General features: G+C 42.0%; 1 protein-coding gene across 2 annotated transcripts in view; it reads right to left on the bottom strand.

Annotated features, from left to right (window-relative positions):
* The window catches only part of DOCK2 (dedicator of cytokinesis 2), a 422,892-nt gene that overhangs the window by 75,882 nt on the left and 325,155 nt on the right, over positions 1–21,855 (bottom strand). For both annotated transcript variants that reach the window (XM_047091278.1, XM_047091279.1), the window contains exons 28-30: positions 18,931–19,029; positions 15,835–15,929; positions 5,254–5,332 (exon numbers count right to left, since the gene is read on the bottom strand). In XM_047091278.1, coding sequence (XP_046947234.1) covers positions 5,254–5,332; positions 15,835–15,929; positions 18,931–19,029 — 273 coding nt within the window. The remainder of the gene's footprint in view (positions 1–5,253; positions 5,333–15,834; positions 15,930–18,930; positions 19,030–21,855) is intronic.

Genomic DNA, 21,855 nt, shown 5'->3' on the forward strand with positions numbered 1-21,855 from the left:
AATGATAAAAAGTAATTTTCCATACTACTTGGACCCTAGTCTAATTCCTCAGAAGAAAAATTTTTTAACACTTTCCTGGATATCCTAAAAATCTTTTTATGTATAAACAAACATGTATAGACATTTTTAAAAAAAAAAAAAGTAGTCTGCTGTATCTTGCTTTTTTCTCTCATCAATATTTCTTGCCTATGTTTCCACATTAGCCTGTACAGATCTACTTCTGTCTCTTTTATTGCTGTATGGTATTCTTCTATAAGTATATACTTTAATTTTAACCAATTACCTGTTTATAGGCATTCAGATTAACTCCAACTTTTTTTTCTTTAGCAGCAGTGCTGTAATCAACATTTTGTTTATACATCTTTATGCATGAGAGACTATAATGTAGTAAACATTCTGAGATCTGGAACAGTTAAGAGACAAGGTCTACATAGATTTTGTTGTTTGTTGTCTTTGTTGTTTGTTTTAATAGACACTGTAAGGTTGCCTTCCAGGGTTCCACTCCAGTTATCAGCTCCATTTTCATGGGCAAGTTGCCCTACCTCTCTGAGGCTCAGTTTCCTCATCTGGAAAGATGAAGCTAATAGTATGTAAAGGGAGGTAATTATAAGGGCCAAATGAGGAAATCACTGCCTAGAAAACTCCTACTTCATCTTGCAATCCCAGTTCAAAAATCACTTCCTAAGTGCATAGCTGCCTTCCAAATATCACTTCCTGGGGAAGCCTTCCCAATGTGCCCTGTCTAAAGCAGATCCACCCATTCACCTTCATTACACCCTGCTCACAGGATTTTTGACATGTTTTAAGTTGAACTTATTTATTTCCTGTCTCTTCTAATGGATGTGAGCATCCTGCAGGCAAGAACCCCCTCTTTTTATTCACTGTTGAATATCCAATATCCAGTGTTGTGTCTAACCCAGCACATGCTCAGGAAATATTTGTTGAGCAAGTTCATTAATGAGCCCAGCACTCCCTGTGCATTCTTGTTAATTTGGGAATTTGGGAGTGATTTGGAGTAAAAGCCTCCAATCATGGATTCAAGTTAGGAACATCATGTCAGAGGTAGTCTAGAGTCCTCAAGCTGAAGCAGGTATGGCCAAAGAAGCTATCCCCAAGCATGCGACCATCTTTTGGTGTGGGGAAGTTGTCCCACCAGGATCTTCCCTGGGTGGGAAGTACTCTGGGGGGGGGTACAGTGGGCCTCTTCAAGCCTTCAATGGGTGCTCTCCATGTGTGTGTATACTCTCTCACACTTTTTTTTTTTTTTTGCCATTACTAGTTACATTGCCTTTATAAAGACCAAGCCTGCTTTTAGTCCTTCACTAATGACTGGAAGTATCCTTTTCATTTCATAGGGTCTACAGTACAGGTTCAAAAATGATCCCAAGGTGATCTGGTGCCCAGAAGCTGATCCAGAAATGCCTCAAGGCCAAGGCTGGAATTACCAAATGCAGAGCCAATTACAGTTTCCCAAGTAGAGAAAATGTTCTTAGTAGTAATCAGACAGCTGCCTAAGAGAGAAATAATCTTCCTAGGGCCAAAGAGCACATCTGAAGTGTAGCCACGGATTCCTGGCCAATCAGAGTACCCAATATGGAGAATCTAATCCCACAGCCAATCATTGTAGAGCTCTCTATCCCAGATTCCAGCAAGAGCTAACTAGGGCAGACAGTGTTTCTGAAGCTAAATAGAGCTGTCTCCTAGATTTGAAAGGCACTCTGTTTTTAAGAGACAGTGCAGAAGAGTGGAAAGGGCCTGGGACTTGCACATAGGACTGGAATTGAATTCCAGCAGCTCCTGCTTAGCGGCTAGATGACCTTTAACAGAAAAGTCAACCACTTCTCTGAAGCTCAGTATATTCACCAGTAAACTGGGTATATCCCAACCTAACAGGGTTATGGTGAGGATGAAAATGCCCTAAGTAGATGCTTAATAAAAGTTAGTCATCTTTGGGGCACCTGTGTGGCTCAGTCAGTTAAGCATCCAACTCTTGACTTCAGGCCATGGTCTCACGATTTGTGGGATTGAGCCCCACATTGGGCTCTGTGCTGGTGGTGAAGCCTGCTTGGGATTCTTTCTCTCCCTCTCTCTCTGCCTCTCTTGCACATTTTCTCTCTCTCCCTCTCTCTCAAAAATAAATATATAAACTAAAAAAAAAAGTTAGTCATCTTCAAAAGCTTGGATGCTAGAAGATGGATTTACAGCCTACTATATGACTCTAAGATCCCTAAGAGCAGAGCAGAGCAGAGCAGAGTTCCTCATAATGTGTTGCAGTAGTCCTGGACCCATGAGAATTACTCTTAAACAGAATTCCTTGCTGAGTTGAACTTGAAATCCTCCCTTGGTCTTCCCTGACCATTCAAATGCATGTAAATGCTAAGGCCCAGCCTCCTGAACAGGGCTTGGGAATGCAAATTATTTTAGCCTCAGGCAGAAAACATAATTTCTATAATTCCCAGGTCTTGTCACCCACAGAGTGGCACCCACAGAGCTTCTTGCTTTTTGCCCTTTGTATCATAAAACCGCAGTTCCAGAAAAGATATTAGAGATAATCTCATTGCACCTACCCCTCCTCTGGACAGTGGCTGCCAAGGCCAGCAGTGCTTAGTGATGGATGCTGTTCCTGCTGATATTAAATGCATAATTAATGAAACCATAAGAAGGAAACAAGGCATGTTCCAGGCAGGGTACAGAGAACAAATCCATTCTCGCACGGGGTGAGGAGAAGGTAGGAGAACAAAGATAAGGTTGAAAAATGATCCTGTTCTTGAATACTTTTTAACAAATATCTATGGAAGTCTCATTAGGAAAAGAGACTTATTTCATTCTGTAATGTTGGCCATTTTTCTGTTTTATGAAACTCTGTGGGTATGACAGCCCCAGGCAATGTGTGGGACTGGAAAGATGCCTTCCCACTATCCTGTTTACCAAGGACTGACACTGAGTTCCTAGATTTGACATATTTTAGGACCATCATGTCAAAATGATGACCATTATTATAATAAGCTAACATTTTATTAAATTGCTACCATGTTCCTGGTAGTGTTCTAAGTGCTTTACATGAATTAGTTCACTTAATCCCCTCAAAAATCCAATGAGGCAGCTATTATTAGTATTTTAATTTGATATTGAAGAGACTGAGGCACGGAGGAGTGAAGCAATTTGCCTAAAGTCACACAGCTCATAAGCTCAAACCTTCTATGTATGAAATCCCCACTTCTCTGGGCATCTCTCAGATGCAGATTCTTTTTCAGGAAAACAGGATAAAACCTAAAATAATGGCATGAGGGACAGGAGCTGCACTTCTCTTGGAAAGTATCCCCTAAGGCCATGGAGGAGAGCCAGAGTCGGGGAAACCAGGTCTGAGGCTGTCATTGCCACCACCCACGGAAAGAGATGGACGGACTAGCTGGCAGTTCTATGGCCTAAACACTGCCTCACTGCTGGCCTCTAGGTATGTTACTCCAAGCTGCCCCTCCAAAAAAGCAATGACCTTATTAGCTTCCTGGAACACACTCGTACCTGAAGCCTGCAGGCATCTGGTTCACATTTGGAAGGGAATCAAACACTTCTCCTGATTCAAAACAGCCAAAGTGACATGTTTTGTTTCCATGTCAGAGATTTATAACTCTCAGCCAGAACCTCTCCATGAACCCAGTGCGGGGGTGACTCCCTATCTAGCACATGACTGTGGTGATCTGCAGCTGTGATGTCAGCCACTGCTGTGCTTTGGGCCCAACTCCTCACTGACATGCTGTGACACTTCAGGCTATCTGCTTATCACCTCTGAGTCTCAGTTCCCACATCCTTCCAGCAGAAAAAGTACTAGTAAGAGTAACTAACTTGTAGTGTAGTGGTAAGGGCTGAGAAAGATAATGCCCATAGAATGCTTCCCATGAGATCTGCACATGTAAGCCATCAGAAAATGGCAGCTACTCTTTTTATCATCATTATCATAATAGCTCAGTTGCCTAATTTGAATGCAAGGTAGTGGGAGAGAATCTTATTCAAAGATAATGTTTATTAAATACTTATAGGATAATGCTTTCCAACAGAGTGGACCTCGTAGCCCTCCACCCAGGCGTCATCTCCCCAAGGAGGCCTACTATGCATTGGGCACAGAGCGTAGAGTCTGTGAGTATAAGGTCTTTACACTCATGAAACTTACACTTTACTGGAGGAAAGAGAAAAAAAATGTGCATGTAGACAAATAAGAAAGATAATTTCAAATAACAGTGCTATGAAGAGACTACAACAGGCTAAGTGGTAATACATAAAAACAATGGGATCAGCGGGGAACCCTCAAAGGGGCTCAGTCAGGGGAGAAAGCATTTGAATGGAGACTGGTGAAACCTTACAGTGAATTCTCCCAGCAAGCCCCCTGACACATTCCAATTCTGCAAAAACCCTATGAAACAGAAAGAGTAGGTATTATGAACTTTTTACAGATGAGCCAACTGAGGCATGGAGACAGCCCAGGCCTTGTCTGAAGCTGCACATCTAGTCATAGGCCAAAGCCCAGCTAAGAAATGAACACCTTAGATGAGCAGGCAGAAAATACCATTGCCTCAGCTCACCGGCTACTTGCTAAACTTGCACTGCAAGAGATCCTGGGGGTCAGGGGTTTCCCCAGAGGAGGGATCCCCTTTCAGGGACCTTCTCTCTCACATCTCCAGCCAGAGGTAGCAATCTGGACTTTTCCCCAAGGCTTTGAGGAATTGTCTCTTCTTGCCTACGCCTTGAGCAGATGTGGCACTCTGCTTGCCCCAGGGATGTGTTTTGAGACCCTCACATCTCACAGAGGCCCCAGGGATTGTCTGAACCCAAAAAGTGACTTGTGAAGGAATCATGAAATGTACTGTGAGCTTTGTGAGCTTTATTTTTCAGTGTGAGTGGCTGCTTTTCTAGGCTCCGGTGAATAGAAAACTACAAGAATGTGATACATTTCTAAAAGGTGGTACCCACTCTGACAATGGATGAGCACAAATCTCCTCTTTAGCATAAGATACATTATACAGTCACATTTGCATATGCTGCTCAGTTAATGACTATTTAATCAAGGGCCTGGTTCTAAACCCTCAGCTTCAATCAAGGGCCTGGTTCCCTCCTTGCCCACACCCGTCTGTGGAAAGCCCCAGAGGCACTGGCATACCTTATGTGTGCTTCGAGATGTGTTTGATGTAGCAATCAGCCCAAGATGCTAGAGCCGCCTTGCCAGGGCACCCCAAGCACACCATGGTGCCTCACACTCACCTGGAACTCAAAGTTTGTGTGTTCCAGGAACTTCTGATTCATGGTTTCTGCAAACTTGTTGATCGCTCTCAGGAAGACCCTGGAAGAGGGGAGAAGGTCACTAGGCCATCTCAGCATGCTAGGTCAAGCATCCCTCCCCATCTTCCAGACCAAAGTTCCCTCAGGGAGGGGCTCAAAGACCCAAAGAAGAGGTCAGCTGACCCACCTGCTCATACAGTAGACCTGGGGCCATGTTTGCTCTGCAAGAACTTAAGAACTAACCATTTGACTTCCCTAGAAAATGTGCATTATTTTTTGTTTAAACTATTACAAGCTTATGCCAGAAAATTTATGCTATCCAGAAAGACAGAAATTGCCTCCTCCACAACAAACAAGCAAACAAAAAAACCACCAAATTTTATCACCTAGAGAAAACCATCCTTGAGATTCTGATGAACGTTATGTTCAAAGGTCTCCCTAGATGTATACACATGAGTGGTATTTGAAAGATATCATTTTGATAAATAGGGCTAAACGGCAAATGCTGTTTCACAGCTTGTCTTTTTTACTCAGCAATAAATAGTGTGTTCCTTTCGTGCCAATGAATGCAGATATACATCATGCCTTTTAATCACTGAAGAGCATGCCATTGTATGGATGTGTCACGGTTTATGTAATCAGTCATTTAGTGATGATCCTAGATGCTCAGCTCTTACAGTGTTTCAGTGATCGCTCTTTATGTATGCCTTGCACCTCCTATATATACCTCTTTTCCAGTCTTCTTCTTGAAGTGGTAATACTTAGCAAATGTTATGCCCACTTAACATTTTGGTACCTGTTGTCAAATTGTGTTTCTCCTTAAATGTCTTCCCATCCATCTCTTCCTTCCCTTCCTCCTACCAAGCCCCACTGACTGGTCTTTCAGCCTCCCATCTCTTGCCTCTTCAATATCAAGAATACTTTGCCCAATGGACAGCTCCAGTCATGTTAATCACCATTTCAGTGACTGGCCACTGTCCACAAGATAAGCCCAAACTCTTTCTCTTGACAGTCAATGGCCTTCATGACTGGACCCCATCCTTTCTGGACTAATTTCTCACTGCTATTCTGTGCTTTTTCTTGTTTTCTGATACAAAGCATTCCTCCTTTGTATAGACTACCTCTCTTCTTTTAAATCTCTTTAGGGCAGGGTCTGCTGCATCTTTGTGTCCCCCAAAGGACGGTCATTGCAATTTCTTTTCTCAGAATTCATCATAGTCTAGGATGACTTATTTGTGTGACTCAATAATGCCTGTCTGCTCCACTAGACTGTACTTTCCTTGAAATCAGAGACTCCCTCTGTGATCTCATCTACTCTCCAACCTACTTGCCTTTGGCTCCCAAACTTACATCTTCCTCTCTGGTCTCTCCCTTGAGCTCCAGCTTGCAACCCAGCTCCTTACTCCATACCCTCACATGGATGACTAATAGGCATCTCAAACATAATGTCAAAATTTCAACTCCTATTACCTGTAGTCTTCCCATCTAAGTTAAGAGTAACTCCATTCTTCCAATTGCTCAGTGGGGGAAAAAAAAACCTGGAAGCATCTTTGATTTTTTCTCTTTCTCTCATATCCTATACCTGGCCTGTCAGCAAAACCGCTCAATGTTACTTTCAAAATACACTCATAATTTGACTTCTTTTCATCACCCCATTTCCAGTGGCCTCAACCAAACCACCATCATTTCTCTCCTAGATTTCTGCAATAGCCTCCAAACTGCCACATGCCAAACTGTGATCTAGTCTCCATTGTGCATGTGTTTTTGTAAAGTCTTCAAGGAGAGTGGACAGACCTTACCTGTACCACTGTCTAAAATTTTTGATTAACAGTGAATAATCAATAACTACTTTTCCATTGAATGTCTGGTCCAGGGAAAATGCCTATTTGGCTTACCTGAGACACAATAGGATGCCAGTAAAGAAAGTATTAATTAGAAGTTTATTGCTTTGGGTAATGATTTTTGCTTAGGAAGCTCTGAGAGACTGTATAAAGCATACCTACACATCAGAGGTATCCCCTCCCAGGGATGAGGAACCTGGGCTATTTATTTACTAATGCCAGCCCCTCACAAGGTGAAAATTACTCCTGAGGACATTAAGTCCCTAGCACTTCTGGCTTGCCTTGCAGATGGACTGATCTCTCTCTTGCAGCCAGAGAAAGTCCAGAGAATGAAAGAAGTAGGAAGCTCTCAGGATGTGTGGTGAATGTCCACCAAAGCTGCAGGTATACTCTGGATGGGCCAAGAGTGTGGGCAGGGCAATTATAGCATGTGCTACATTGGGCATTCCTTGTAAAGAACCTGAGCCAGGTGTTCATCAAGCACTTAAATGTTTGTTGAACAAAGAAGACAGTGCAGCCTGGTATCAGGATCCCAAGATTTGTATACCACCCCCCCCCCCCCGCCACACACACACATACACGCACAGCTGGATGCGGTTTCTGGCTTTGCCACTTGCCAGCTGTGTGGATTTGGGACATCTGTTAATATCACTTTGACATCTCAGCTTCCATGCTTGTGAAATACCAACAATGTAACCGCTTTCACAGGGTTGCTGCAGGCTTCAATGGCAAAAACATGGCAAGGGTGGAGCATGGTGCCTGACACCATGGTAACGACAGTAAGAGAGCAGCCGTGGCCACTTCAGACCCTTTGCATGGCTTCGTTCTTCTTCTGAGGTCAGGGACTGACAGCAAAATGGGCAGACAGGACAAGTTGCAACCAGTAACCAGTTCTGAGGTAGGCAGGATCACACAAAGACAAAACAATGAAAGTTTCACAAAATCCTCCCCATATCAGGATGTCAGAAAGTGAGATTTCTTTGGTTTTGCTCTTCTGTCATTTGCTAATATGCCTTTGAAAAATATCTATATTTTCTCCTTTAAGATTAGTATCTGATTCCCCAGAGGGAAATGCATTGAGTGGCTGTCATGTTATAAACTTCTTGGAATCTGTAATGTGATCCCAAAATGAGGGGTTTTACAAATTCTCAGAAGCAACAAAGCTATTAGTAGTAGTCAGTAATAGTTATTATTCTGATTGTCAGCCTAAATCTGTCTCTGGTTCTCAAAGGCCAGTTGAATGACCAGGAGTTGATCAACACTCTGTGTTAATGGTGGATACTGATAGCAGATAAGGGCTGGGGGCAGTAAGTCAAGGTTCTTCCCTCTCTCTGGATTCTTCCACAGCTACCCACTGGGAATCATAATATCACTTAACTTTGGTTTCTCATGTATGGGTTTGGAAAAGTTATGTCTTTTGGTTTCTCTTTAAAAATAACTATACTTAAATCCTAAGCACTAATATGGTGAAGTAGATTGGAATTAAAACATACTCAACTATCTCTGTTACTCTCAACAATGAACTTGAATTGTTGAAAACAAAGTTCATGATCAAATCTCAACCTAACACTTCCTGCAACTCATTTGCAATGCTTAGCAGGATCTATAAAATCAATAATAATCAGAGCCACAGTTACCAGTAATGGGCAGGGCTCTCTGCTAAGTACTTAGCATGGATTCTTTCTGTGTTTCTGTTTTTCTTTTTTAGTTCTCACATTAATTCTCTCAGTTAGATGTTGTTTCCATTTTAGAGATACGAGTTTAGGTAACTTTCCTAATAACCCAGACAATACATGTGAAACCAGGATTTAAACAGAGGTACGATGCCTTCACATCCTAGGTATTTAACCACTATGCTATTCTGTCCATAAGAAAACCTCTTAATTCTGTTCAACGGGAGCTATGAGTTCACCTTATTAATAATAGCAACTACAGAAGTACAGGTATTCATGTACCCTGTGCTAAGTACTCTAACAGACACTCTTTCACGTAACTCTACAAACTGAGGTACGAGCCAATGTTACACCCATTTAACAGAAGAAGAAACTGAATATTGGAAAAATAAAATGACCTCCCCACATTCACACAGCACATAAGCAGCAGAGTCCAGACCCAATCTCAGGGTTGTCTCTCTCTAAAGACTTTGCAATTAACCAGAAGGATATACTGGCTCCCTTGAAGGCCAGCCTGCACAGTCTTTTGGCGCTGGGCATGCTCGAACTCGTGCCTGCCCTTCTGCCCAAAGTTCCTATACGCTTTGTCCCTATCATCCTGCTGCTCTGCCCACAGCTACCTGGGCACAAGGCCAACGCTTGACTCAGACAGTCTTCCCTGGGTGGCCAGCAGCCCATGGGTGACCTTATGGGTACCCCGTGGGGGCACCCAGGCCTGAAGTGTAGTTAAATCAAATCCTTTTAGGCATTCCGATAGCATGACAACCAGGGAGAGTGCAGTGACCTACGTCCTGAGTACAAGCCATGAACAGATGACTCTGAGAAGAAGCAGAAGCTGTAAGAGAGAGAAGTCAGCTGCTGTAAGAAGGAAGAAACTGGCAGAAAGATCCTTGAAGGCACAGTAGGGTCATAATGATGATAGTTAAAATTTAACAAGATATTACTAAGTGTTCTATATGAATTTTCTCAACCAATTTTCACAATATCACTAGGAAGTAGGTGCTATTGGTATTACTTTTATTACATAGACTCCAGCATGTGCTGGAGCAAGTTGATCCCGGGTCAGAGTCCCACTCTGGTCCTCTTCCATGCTGTGGCCTGGAGCTAGTTGCTTGACCTCTGGGAATCTCAACTGCCCCTTATGTGAAATAAGCCATGTAAAGGTTAAATAAGATGTAGTGTATAAAGCTGGTGGCCTAATGCCTCAGCACATAGAAGTCCTCAATAAATGTCAGTCACTGTTGTTGTCATTATTGTTAACAGCCTGGTCACCTGGTAGCTCTGTGGCAGGAGTATCCAAGGCTGAAAACATTCTGATGTGACAACCAACCCACACCCAGAGGTTGTGCTGTGGAAATAAAAGGGTATGCCCTTTCTGGTGAAAACACCCAAGGGAGAGAGAGGGCCTCTCTGAATCCCATTTCCCCTTCCCCCTGCAGTCCATAGGATGCAGTTGATTCTACTGGTTAAAACTTGACAATGGAAAATAAAAGAGCTGGAGAAGGGAGCTCTCACTCCTCCCCTTGAGGCAGTGAGAAATCCATTCTCCCAGAGCCTTTAAGCTGCTTCCCTCACAACACACAAAAGCTCCATGCACCCAAGAGGTTAGAGTGAATCGACAGCTTCCAGCTCAGCGTCAAGGAACGGCTCACCCCGCGGTGCCCCTGACACCGCTCATGTAATCTGGGATTCTAGCGAGCGATGCAGTAGGCTCTTGGGATCTAGACTCCTGCAGCCTACTGAACACCAGGATTAGTTGTGCTGTGCTGGCTAAAGAACCCATGGAGAGGCCTCCTTCTGGGCAATGTGCACTGGAGGAGGCGAGGTCCATAAAAAGGAGTAGGCACTACAAATTAATGTAGGTAGTAGGAAGGGGAAGTGGCAGTCAGTGATTTGTCAGCATCCCGTTGGAGCCACCATATGACTGCTGGGCACTGCCCTACTCAACATCCTACACTTGACTTCTGTGACCCCATTGTGTGCCTCTTATGTGCTTGAGACAATGTTAGACCTTGAAATATGTCACTGATAAAGGTAGACAAGATCTGGTCCAGATTTGCCTTTTCTGTGAAATATTTTGGATATTCCCAAACCATAGGAATGTGACAAGGAAAAAAAAATAGCTAACACTTATGAAATGCTTGCCATGTGCCAAACACTGTTCTAACCACTGTGTGTATATTATTTCATTTCATTTTGGCCCTCACAACTGTGATAGGTACTTTTATTAGCCCCATTTTACAGGAGGAAAAACTGAGTCATAGTAATTACATAACTTTGCCCAAGGCCATCTAACTATTAAATGGTAGAGGCAGGATATGGACCCTGGCAGTCGTAAATCCTAACTTGTCTGGGTATTCTTTGTGCTCTGAACTCACTGCAGTGACTGCAGCAATTGGTCATATTTCCATGGGCACATTTACTGTCTCACCAACTAGACCGTAAGGCCCCTGCCTTCTGGGACCACGGCACAGGCCCACTCCCTAGAGCCCTGCATAACCAGGACACTCAATAAATATGTGTTGGTTGATTCCATTTAAGATGCTATAGGGATGTGTACAAACCCCCAAACCCCCTCAAAATGTTGGATTTCCAGCTTGAGGTGCAGATGGAAGGGGAGAAAAGAGGTTCCTAGGTATAATTTTGTTAGTTTACAATATTATGAAGAACTTCATCATTTAAAAATTTACTGTATCATGTAAATCAAATCTTTCTGAAAGCTGCATCTTACCAAAAAGAAAAAAATGTTCTAACAGAAGGCATTTCTTGCAGTAGACATGTCACTTTGTCTGCATACACAAACAGTATACACAGCTGAGGAGACATTCAACTCTGGAAAACCCCATTCTCTCCAACAAGAAGATAAATAAATTACATATGACTAATACATACACACATAAATCATAAGTGATAACAGAGAAATTATAAAAACAGGTAAATTTTGTAATATATAAGTAATAAGGAAGGAAGGAAGGAAGGAAGGAAGGAAGGAAGGAAGGAAATTGTAAAGTACATACTAACCAGCATAGAAAGTAGAAATGATGTTCTGAAAAATCCTAGTCAGGGCTAAGCAATGCTAATGTTCTGTTTGTCCAATTTACATTGAAATCTTTCACTAACTAGTTGCATGACCTTGGACAAGTTACCTCTTTGGGTCTCTTTCAGTTATCTGAGCCACCACGTATGCAGTGAGCACATCTGTACAATGCACTTCATAAAATGAGCCTATTTTACAGGATAAAGCAGTAAAGATAAAGAACACAGACTCTGATCGCATGGCTTATTAGCAGTGCAACACTGCGTGAGTTACTCATCTATCCTCATATGTAATATGTGGACTGTAGTAGTTTACATCATAAATTTGTTGGTAAGATTAAATAAACTCATACAGATTATAAGATTAAATAAGGTATTCACAGCAGGGGTGGATCTAGGTGCTCAATACATGTTAGCTATCATAACATCACAGCAAATGTAAAAGAGGTGAGAAAATTTCAAGTGCCCCACTGTGGACTGAAGATGAAGGACATCTACTGACTCATCGACATGACTTCAAGGAGAAAAGAGTCATTTTTCTGGTTGATGTTAGGCACATTCTTCTCTAGTCCAAGGCTAAATTTGTTGTCTACACCTGGAGATGGCAATGCTTCTATTCAGTGAGTTTTCTGAGGTCCCACCACTGTGCTGAGGAGTCACTCATTCTATCCTCACAAAAAATACCATGAAATGGAGATTATAATTAATCCCCATTTTACAGATCAGGAAATTGAGAGTTCAAGAGATTAAATGACTTCCCAAGAAATAGAAGTGGCAGAACTAAGACGTCTGAAACCCAGCTATATTTCTGGTTCTTTTTTTTTTTTTTTTTTTTTTTTTTTTTTTTTTAATGTAGAGACTTAAGTACTTAGCTGATCCTTAAGAGATACAAATATTTCTACTTAGGAGACAATTCCACTTCCTTAGATCCTTTAGAAAATCATATTGTAATTTTCTAAGTTTAAAGAAACCAAGGATTATGGTATCATCTCTTGGGGCCTGTCCCCAAAAAGACTAAAGTCCATAGCTCGCTGGCACTGCAGGAGGGGACATTCCTCCAGACTCTTCCACATGCTTCCTCTAAGATGACTGTAGATGACGCAGAAGGAATTGCTGGCCTGGTCAGGGCTGCAGCCTCTCTGGGCTTCCATCATCCTGACCCTGTATAAGTGGCAGATGCCTGTGCATTTATTTGCCTATCTATCATCCATTTCTCCTGCTGGTAATAACACCTAGACGTTTCCTTTGGGTAACTATTCCCCCTACCTCCCCTTTTGCTCCCAGGCTTTGTGGTTTGGGTAGAACTAACCATAGCCTCCCAGTTGCAAGGTGAGTCACGTGACCCAAGCTTGATGAAACAGCAAATTTCATTTTCCTGTCCACAGAAGTTTATAAATGGGCATGTAGCCTAAGCCAGAACTCTGAATATTAGCCTGGGGACTCTTGTTATACCTATTGAAGAAGAGGCCTTTTCTTTTTAGTGGGGTTGCTAATTCAAGACATATATCTGGAATTTCTACAGCCCATTTCCTCCACCACAAAGAGAGTATCTACTTGAGAATGAAGCCAACAGAGAAAAGAGCAAAGACAGAGACACAGATTTCCTACAACACTGTTTGAGCACCTAGATACATCTATGCCTGAAGTCATAACTCTGAGATTTTTCAGTTGTCTGAACTAATAAACTTGACTCTCCTTTTACTTAGGCAAATTTAAACTAGATTTCTTTAAAAATTCTAATCAGTAAGTACTCACTGGATACACAGAGTTCATTATATGTATTTATGAATGTCAGGCTCTGCGGTAGGAGCTAGAAACACAGAGATAAATTAGATATAGTGCTTGCCTTCAAGAAGTCCATTCTTTAGTGACAGAAACAGTCATGTGAAGAGATAATTATAGTACAGTAGAATAAGTGCCATAATATGGGCATGTATAGAAACACAAAGAAAAGAACACATTCTCCTACCATGACAAGAGTTCTAGAAGCATCCACAAAGGAGAGATTATAGTGTCAAGAATTTGAAGGATACTTTCATGCTGAGTTTGGCCTAGAAGGGAGGAAAGCAATAGTTTATGAGAAGTCACAAAAGAATAAAATGGTAGATAACAGTGAATAGTTGAATGTATCTAAAGTAAAGGGTGAGTTGAAGATGACTCATGTGGGTGCTTCATGTATTCTGGCAAAGCCTGAAGACATTATTGACCGGCTGGCAGACAGTAAGAGGATTCACATACAGCTTAAGAGCTGGCTACTACCATAATATGAGATGACTGAACATTGACATAAGGTACTATCAGCTACATAATTTGTTGAGCTCAGTACACAATGAAAATGTGAATCTCCTTGTCGAAAAATTACTAAGAATTTCAAGATGATAAAGAGAGGGCATTACACCAAGTATGGGGACTTTTATAGCGTAGGGTGGTAAGCAACTGCACAAGTTGCAGACCCAGAAAGCTGGCCCTGACATAGAGGTAGAAATGGACCTGCCTCTGATCTGTGATGTGGCCTGGGTCTAATTCCCACCAACACTTAAATCATTGCAAAGCCTGACTCCCATCTGTGCGATGTGAACAGGGAGAATCAGGGCAAGGTTAGCTCAGAATGAGAATTCTGACATTTTATTGCTGGGGTGATTTTCCTCCTCCCAACATAAGCTCTGATGCACAGACATACTTTTTTCTGCCTTGAGAAACCTCTTCTTCCCTTCACCAGCTCCTAAAGCTGGCCCCAAGAGCACTGTGGGTAAGTGTGTCTATCAAGTCACATGGCTAGACACTTAGGCATCCAATTAGTAGAAGAACATCTTTTCAGAGGACAGAAAGGTAAGCGATGAGAGTCACCCAGGACTGGAGTCAGCTATGAGGCATACACGAGATAGAAATTCTCAGACTGTATCCAATGACAAAATTATTAATAAGTAAATGTTTAGAGTCTTTCCTCCTTGCCTCCCATTAAGGAGAATTCTGCATCTGCCTCTTCAACTTCTCTTTTTCTTTCACCCTCTAGGGATATTCCCATTTGCCAGTCAATTCTTGGTTTTGCGATATGGAACAAGGGCATTAGGTAGAGACAGACAACAGTGTAGAGTGAAGGCCTTTCATTGGGTGGATTTAAAATAAATATACAAAGCCAAAGGGAAGTAAGTGAGGGGAAAAAAGGGGAAGGGGCCAAGAGGATCCAATTTTAAAGGGGTTTGTGGATAAGGACTGAGAATAAGATTCTAAGAGAAACTTGAATAAAGCATAGGATGTGAGAGATACTGAGAACCACAGAAATAGAGAAAGGGAATAGCAGAAAGTATTGTTGAGTCTTAGCATTTGAATTTCATTTGGATGAGATGATACTATTTGAGAGATAATTACTTTTCTTTAATGTTGTACTGGGTTATGTGGGATCTGAATTATACTTGGGTTATACTGGTATCCTATGAGATGTTAGTAGAAATTATATACACACAGAGAAGCATACATATATGAACACCAAACGATTCCACTAACAAATACATTTGTGAAATTCTGTATCCTAAATCCTCCAGAGAATTCCATGAGCATACTGAAGGCTCTAGGAAGTCCTGCAGCACAGAAATCTTTTCAAAGCTATTTAATCCAATGCTTCCTAAATTTATTTTACTCTGTATCACAAAATATATTTTATTATTTTGAATAAATGTTAAAATAATATAATTTTAATAAGGCTGACCTTAAGGTCTACTGTCTCGAGAGTTTAGGGAAGACTTCACAAAGCATGTTACTTTAACTGGTATTTGAAGAATGGAGAAGGTGGGGGCTAGCCAGCTCAGTATATAAAAAAGGCATGAGAACTAAAACATTTAAAAAAAAAAAGAAGGTTCAAGATTGCTGTGGAACTCCTTGGGGTTTAAAAGTAGAAAGACTCTGCTACACTTTTTATTTTCACCAGGGAAAAGGTATCCCCACCTTGTCTCTACGAGTGCTCTTTAAAATGATCGCTGGGGTGAGGTAGCTGTTAGGAATGAGTGACAGCTTACCTGTTCTGAACCATACTCATGGCCATCCAATCTACAGGATACACATTTTTCCCAATGAGGTCCTTGAACATGATGAAGGTCTCCATCAAGAAGTCCTGAAATTGTAAAGCAAAACACACCCGTCATCTTCTTTTGTAGGAACTCACTAGAAGTGCCCAGTGCTGTTTACGTTTTTTCTTTATTATTTTTTGGAGGGGCAGAAAAGGAAAGGGCACAGCCTTTCAAATAAGTCCAAAGAAACCAACAGCGGTGGATTTTTAAGTGGAAGTTTCAAGTTAGTTACCAGGAGACTGTTTCACAAATACAAGTGGAATGTGAATATGGAAAGTGAAAACACTCTCAAAACAAAGCACTAGCAATTCTGTCTTTGGGAAGAAAGAAGTAAATACATTTATTGATGTTGCAATTTTATAATCATCTTCCCAGATATGTATTTAATACGGAAATACTCTATACTTTGTGAAGGCATCTCAGGTCATTTAGCAAACAATTATAAACACAACCATCTAATTATCAGTAGTATAAACACAGCTCATTCATATGTCACAGATACATCCATGGGCACATTAGAGGAAACAGCCCAGGGACTCTCTTCCTCTCATTTGAAGAGGCTCAGAGTGGATCTCAACACACTCCATCAGATATTGATTGAAGCAGGCCAAGATTCTGCTCCATCTTTGGAGAATACAAATTCAAGACAAGTCCAAATGGCAAAGACCAGGACCACTGTCATGTGGACACTCCTAAGCTTGAGGAAGAAAAGTCATACTGTCTGTATGCTTTCAGTAAAATTTAAAATCAGTAGGAAACCCACTCAGAGTTCTTTCCTTAAGCCAGTGGTTTCCAAGTTATTCTAACAGCAGAATTCCAGGTCAAAGAAAATATTACCCAGAACCTAACATATAAAATAGATAAAAGTAGGGGCGCCTGGGTGGCTCAGTTGGTTAAGTGGCCGACTTCGGCTCAGGTCATGATTTCGCGGTCCATGAGTTCGAGCCCCGCGTCAGGCTCTGTGCTGACAGCTCAGAGCCTGGAGCCTGTTTCAGATTCTGTGTCTCCCTCTCTCTGACCCTCCCCCATTCATGCTCTGTCTCTCTCTGTCTCAAAAATAAATAAACGTTAAAAAAATTTAAAAAAAAATAAAATAAAATAGATAAAAGTAGAAGAGCTGTGGTGTGTGTGTGTGTGTGTGTGTGTGTGTGTGTGTGTGTGTGTGTGTTTATGGTAGAAGATAGTGAAGATGGGAGGAATATAATTTGAAAATCACTGCTTTAAGCTAAATTGCAAAATTCTGGAAATGACATCTGTTCCTTTTCAGCAATCTTTGCTTCTAGGGAAAATTACCTCAATACTTTAAGTCCCAGTTTCCACATCAGCAGAATGGGGATAACATCTAACTCAAAGAGTTACTATGAATATTAAGTGCACACTGTCTAAAGGATGCTCAGCATAGAGCCTGGACCATTGTAAGAGCTCATTAAGTGCTCGATGATGACAATGCTGAGAATTATTCATCCTTGATATCACTTGGGGGAGTGTGGGTATCATCACAGGCTCATTCCCTTCTTATGGCAACAAAGCCTCTGGCTCATAGATGTAAAACCTAGCTTCTGAGTGAGAAGCTATAGCATGCTGTCAGGGTTAGGACAGAAGTTCAAATCCTACTCTGCCACATACTTCCTATGTGGCCTTGAGCAAGCAGATTGTAGACTTGTAAAATGTGACTACTAATCCCTATGTTATACTGTTGTGAAGATTATACAAGAAAGCATATATGTTCAACAAATAAGAATTCCCTTTCCTACTCTCTTCCCACCATTCTTTCCATTGAGGATCAAACATTAGGATCCTGATCTCTCTATTTCCATGCCACATGGCATAGAGAAATTGGGGAGAAATCCTGGGATATTTGGCTCTCCTTTTGTTTTCTTTTGTGTATATCCAGAAATAGGTTCCGTTTCTTCCCAATACTGCACCCAGTGAGGAGACTATCTCTCTGCTGAATGGCTGAAAGAGTAGGACATTGGCTTTCTAATAATTCCCTTTATATGGGCCACTCTCTGAGATTGGTTCAATTCTAGAACCCTTGGTTACTCTAAGGAAAGTTGAAAGTGAGCCCCAGCAGCAGAATTCCTGACTGGCAGCAGTAAGGAGACAATGACAAAGGTGATTATGTTGAGGGCAAAGGGACTGCTACACCCTGGGACAGCCTGGGCTGGCCTTTATGTTGATAAGTCATGTGCTACAGAGCTATGAGCCTATAGGCTACAGTCCTGTGCAGACAGTTCTGTAACAAATGAGTCCTGAGAGGCTAGAAGAGTAAGGGGGTTCAGAGGCCAACTTCCTCCATGCATTTGTGATCATAATATAGAAATAGCTACCTTTTACTGGTAACTTAATATGTGAGAACTTCTGTGCTCTCATTAATCCTTCCCCACACTATGACATAAATAACATCATCCGCACTTTTCAGATGGGGAAACTGAGGCTTAAGAGGGGTTAATTTGTCCATGGTCACATAGCTCTCCATGACAAATCCTGGATGCAAATCCAAGACTGTGTGACTAACACTCATGCTTGTAAGCCCCCAAATGTCCATAATTCATCAATAAACATTTGTTGCGGCATATTTAGACTGGACATTCAGGTTTCACCTCTGACAGGGACTGAAGACATCTTTCAGAAGTGGTATATACAAGCCTAAATGGAAATTAGAACTAGGAAATCACATGAATGTGTTTGTAACTTAGACACACACATGCACAAGGTCCACTGGGACATCTTACTCTAAACTCTTTTTTTTTTATTTTTTTTAACGTTTATTTATTTTTGAGACAGAGAGAGACAGAGCATGAACGGGGGAGGGTCAGAGAGAGGGAGACACAGAATCTGAAACAGGCTCCAGGCTCTGAGCTGTCAGCACAGAGCCTGATGAGGGGCTCGAACTCACGGACCGCGAGATCATGACCTGAGCCGAAGTCGGCCACTTAACCGACTGAGCCACCCAGGTGCCCTTCTTACTCTAAACTCTTAAGAGCCAACAGTGTGGCATGTCTCCCCTCCACTGCCCCCCACCCCAGCATCCTGTAGACTCACCACAAGTTCAGAGCTGGTCTGGAAGGTCTCAATATAGAAGGAATAGTGCTGGTCACCCATCTGGTTTAAGATGGCTGTCATACATGCCACAAAGTGACTCTGTAAGAAATAAAGAAAACTGCCATGAAATAGTGAAGAGAGAACCATGAGATTCATCTTTTTCATTTCCTTGACTTCAGACTGGAAAACACCGAACCATCTCAGGCAAGTATAAAAAGTCCCCAAGGGGATCAGCAAGTGAAACTTGCCTATGAAGAAATGTCTCCTTATGGTTCGTTTATGGGCTCGTTCTTCCAAAAAGCATTTATTGAACACCTATTATGTGACTGGGACCGTAGTGGGAGCTTGGATACAGAAGATAGGGCCTGACCTATCACTTCTACAGCTGCTTGTACTTTGGGAAAAGACCACTGAGTTGGTGTCAGGAGATCTAGTCTCTATCAAGATCCTGGAGACAGTTTGATTTTCTGATAAATAATTCTAATATTTAAGCCCCAATTGTTTCATCTGTAAAGCAAGACAATAATCCATCCATTTCAACCCCCACATATGTATCAAAAAGATCAAATGACTCCTATAATGCTTTGAATTCACTTATTTTCTCTATAGAGGGGTCAGTTGTTAAACCATCATGACTCAGTCAGTGAGAAGCCAGTAGCTACCAGTAACCAGCACTTGTTAAGGGCTTTGGAGGATAAAAGAAATGAGAAGAGGTGGTTCTTGCTCTTCAGGAGTTCATAATCTAGTTGGGAAAGGAAGGTTAACATCCATGAGGGAAAAAGTACAAGACCTTTAATCTGCCAAGCAGACCAAGTGTCAAAGGGATTCAGACAAGAGAGAAATCAATGCAAGGACTTGGAGAAGAGGTGGGTCTGGAAGGATCCATGGGATCAGAGGAGCAAGAACCACATTCTTTCATGCACCAGAGTACATCACCATACCCCTTTCTGCTTTACCCTTCCAAATTTTATGACTCTGTACCAGGGTGTATTTTCTGTTTAGGCTAGTATGTGCAAGCAGCATTTAGGAATATCTACTCTGGAAACCTTGTAAAGGGAGTACCAACCACAAATCCACCAGGAGAGAGGAGCCACTCAAGGTTGTCTCCTGCAAGATTCCAATGGGACTGCCATCTTAGTCAAAGGAAGTCCCACTAGGTTTGGTCAAGGGCAGGCTTATGGAAGAGGGCCTGCTCAATGTGATGTAGGTCTTTCCAGGGAACCTTACTGCTAAAAGGTGTCAGACAAATGGCATACCAGAGTGGTGGGCCTGGAAGTATTATGTGTGAACCAAGAAAATGGGCTTGGTATCACAAACTGCTATCTTTGTTTAGAAAGACACACACACACACACACACACACACACACACACAAAACATATCCTTATACATTACAGCTTTATAGTTTATAGTAGTGGAGGAACAGCCCCAATGTCCCAAGAAACTCCTTCTGTGTTCCTCCACAGGAAGTCTTTTGGATAACTGAATGTCCTCAAGATCACATTCCTAAAAGTAACTCCCAGAGATCAGGAATCTCATTTGCTTCTAGGTTTTTTCCAATTAGGATGTTAGGAATAACACGCTTTCCCAATCAGCAAGACCCACTGTAGAGTTTGTGGGGCTCAGAACAAAATGAAAATGAACAGTCCTTATTAAAAATTATTCAGAATTTCAAGACAGCCCCAGTGCCCATTCTGGGCACCAGGCAAGGTCATACACCCGTGAAGCCAGCCCTGCCCACCAGTGACCACCACCACACTCACACACCATAAATGTTTAGAAAACATGCAAAGCTGGCAGAAAGTGCAAAGCTGGGACTCTTGGGAACAACAGTGAGGACACTATGTTTATGGAGACCCAGAGCCTCTACACTGGAGTGAGCTGTCTTGGCCATCCAGGAAGGCAAATCCTCTTCTGCTCAGGCCCCCAGGGGGTGGTGGTGAGTTTGTGAAATTATCAGTCCTTTTCAAAAGAGACAGAACACCACCATCTCTGTTAACTTAAGCAGGACCCACTTAAACCAAGAAAGAAGATTTATAATTGTGTATCCCGCTGGCCAGGCTGGATGCCAGGAAGGAGAAATCAGAGAGTTTGAGAGGTGTGTGTGTGTGCATGTGCATGAGCGTGTGTGTGCGCGCACACACGCATGTGTTTCCTCTACTCCCTCCATCTCATCTCTCCTCTCCTCAAAGATTTCAGCCTATGACCACTAGAGGTCTTTTCTTTTCACATGGTAGCTGCCGAGCAGTTTGTTCGGCTTTTTATTTATTCCTACGTGAGCAGACCCACTACACTTCTTGCATATAAACAGTGAAAATTACAACATAAAGGACTCATTATCCCTTCTTTTGGAGTAATTCTGCTGCTGGTCAAAGCCTGGCTCATTTTGCAAGCAAAGGGAGGACATCTCTGCAGGTAATTCTACTGCTTCAAGGTAAGAGATTTGGGCAGGTTTTATTTTTTATGATCCATGATCCTCTAAGAGAAAATGCTATCGCCTCTTGGACAATAGTTTACTTTTAAAGCTTTGGCTTAAATGAGTCCTGGGACCGTGAGCTTGTGTGTGTGTGTGTGTGTGTGTGTGTGTGTGTGGTTGTGTGTGGTGGAAAATCTACCATTGTCAGAACTGCAGGCTGCCCCAAATGCATAGATACGGAATGCTTGTTATTTCCAACGGCTTGATTTGAATTTGAAGTGGGGGAGAAAAGCAAAAAAACAAACCTCAGAGCTCAAGTTGCTTGGAATTACCTTGAAAAGGCTGCATTTTCTTAAGCCTTGTTTAGAGAAACTTCCATGCTTCATTTTAAAAGAAAATAAAAGGGGAAGGGGTTCTACTCCCCACCGAGAGAGAGAGTAAACATTTTACGAAAGGATCCACTATTTTTTTATAAGGACTTGCTCAGTGTGTTACAGTCCACCAATCAATC

Source organism: Lynx rufus, unplaced genomic scaffold (genome assembly GCF_022079265.1).
Source record: "Lynx rufus isolate CCGP_SWC_20201006 ecotype Redwood Valley unplaced genomic scaffold, mLynRuf1.p SCAF_1, whole genome shotgun sequence".
NCBI classification, from domain to species: Eukaryota; Metazoa; Chordata; class Mammalia; order Carnivora; family Felidae; genus Lynx; species Lynx rufus.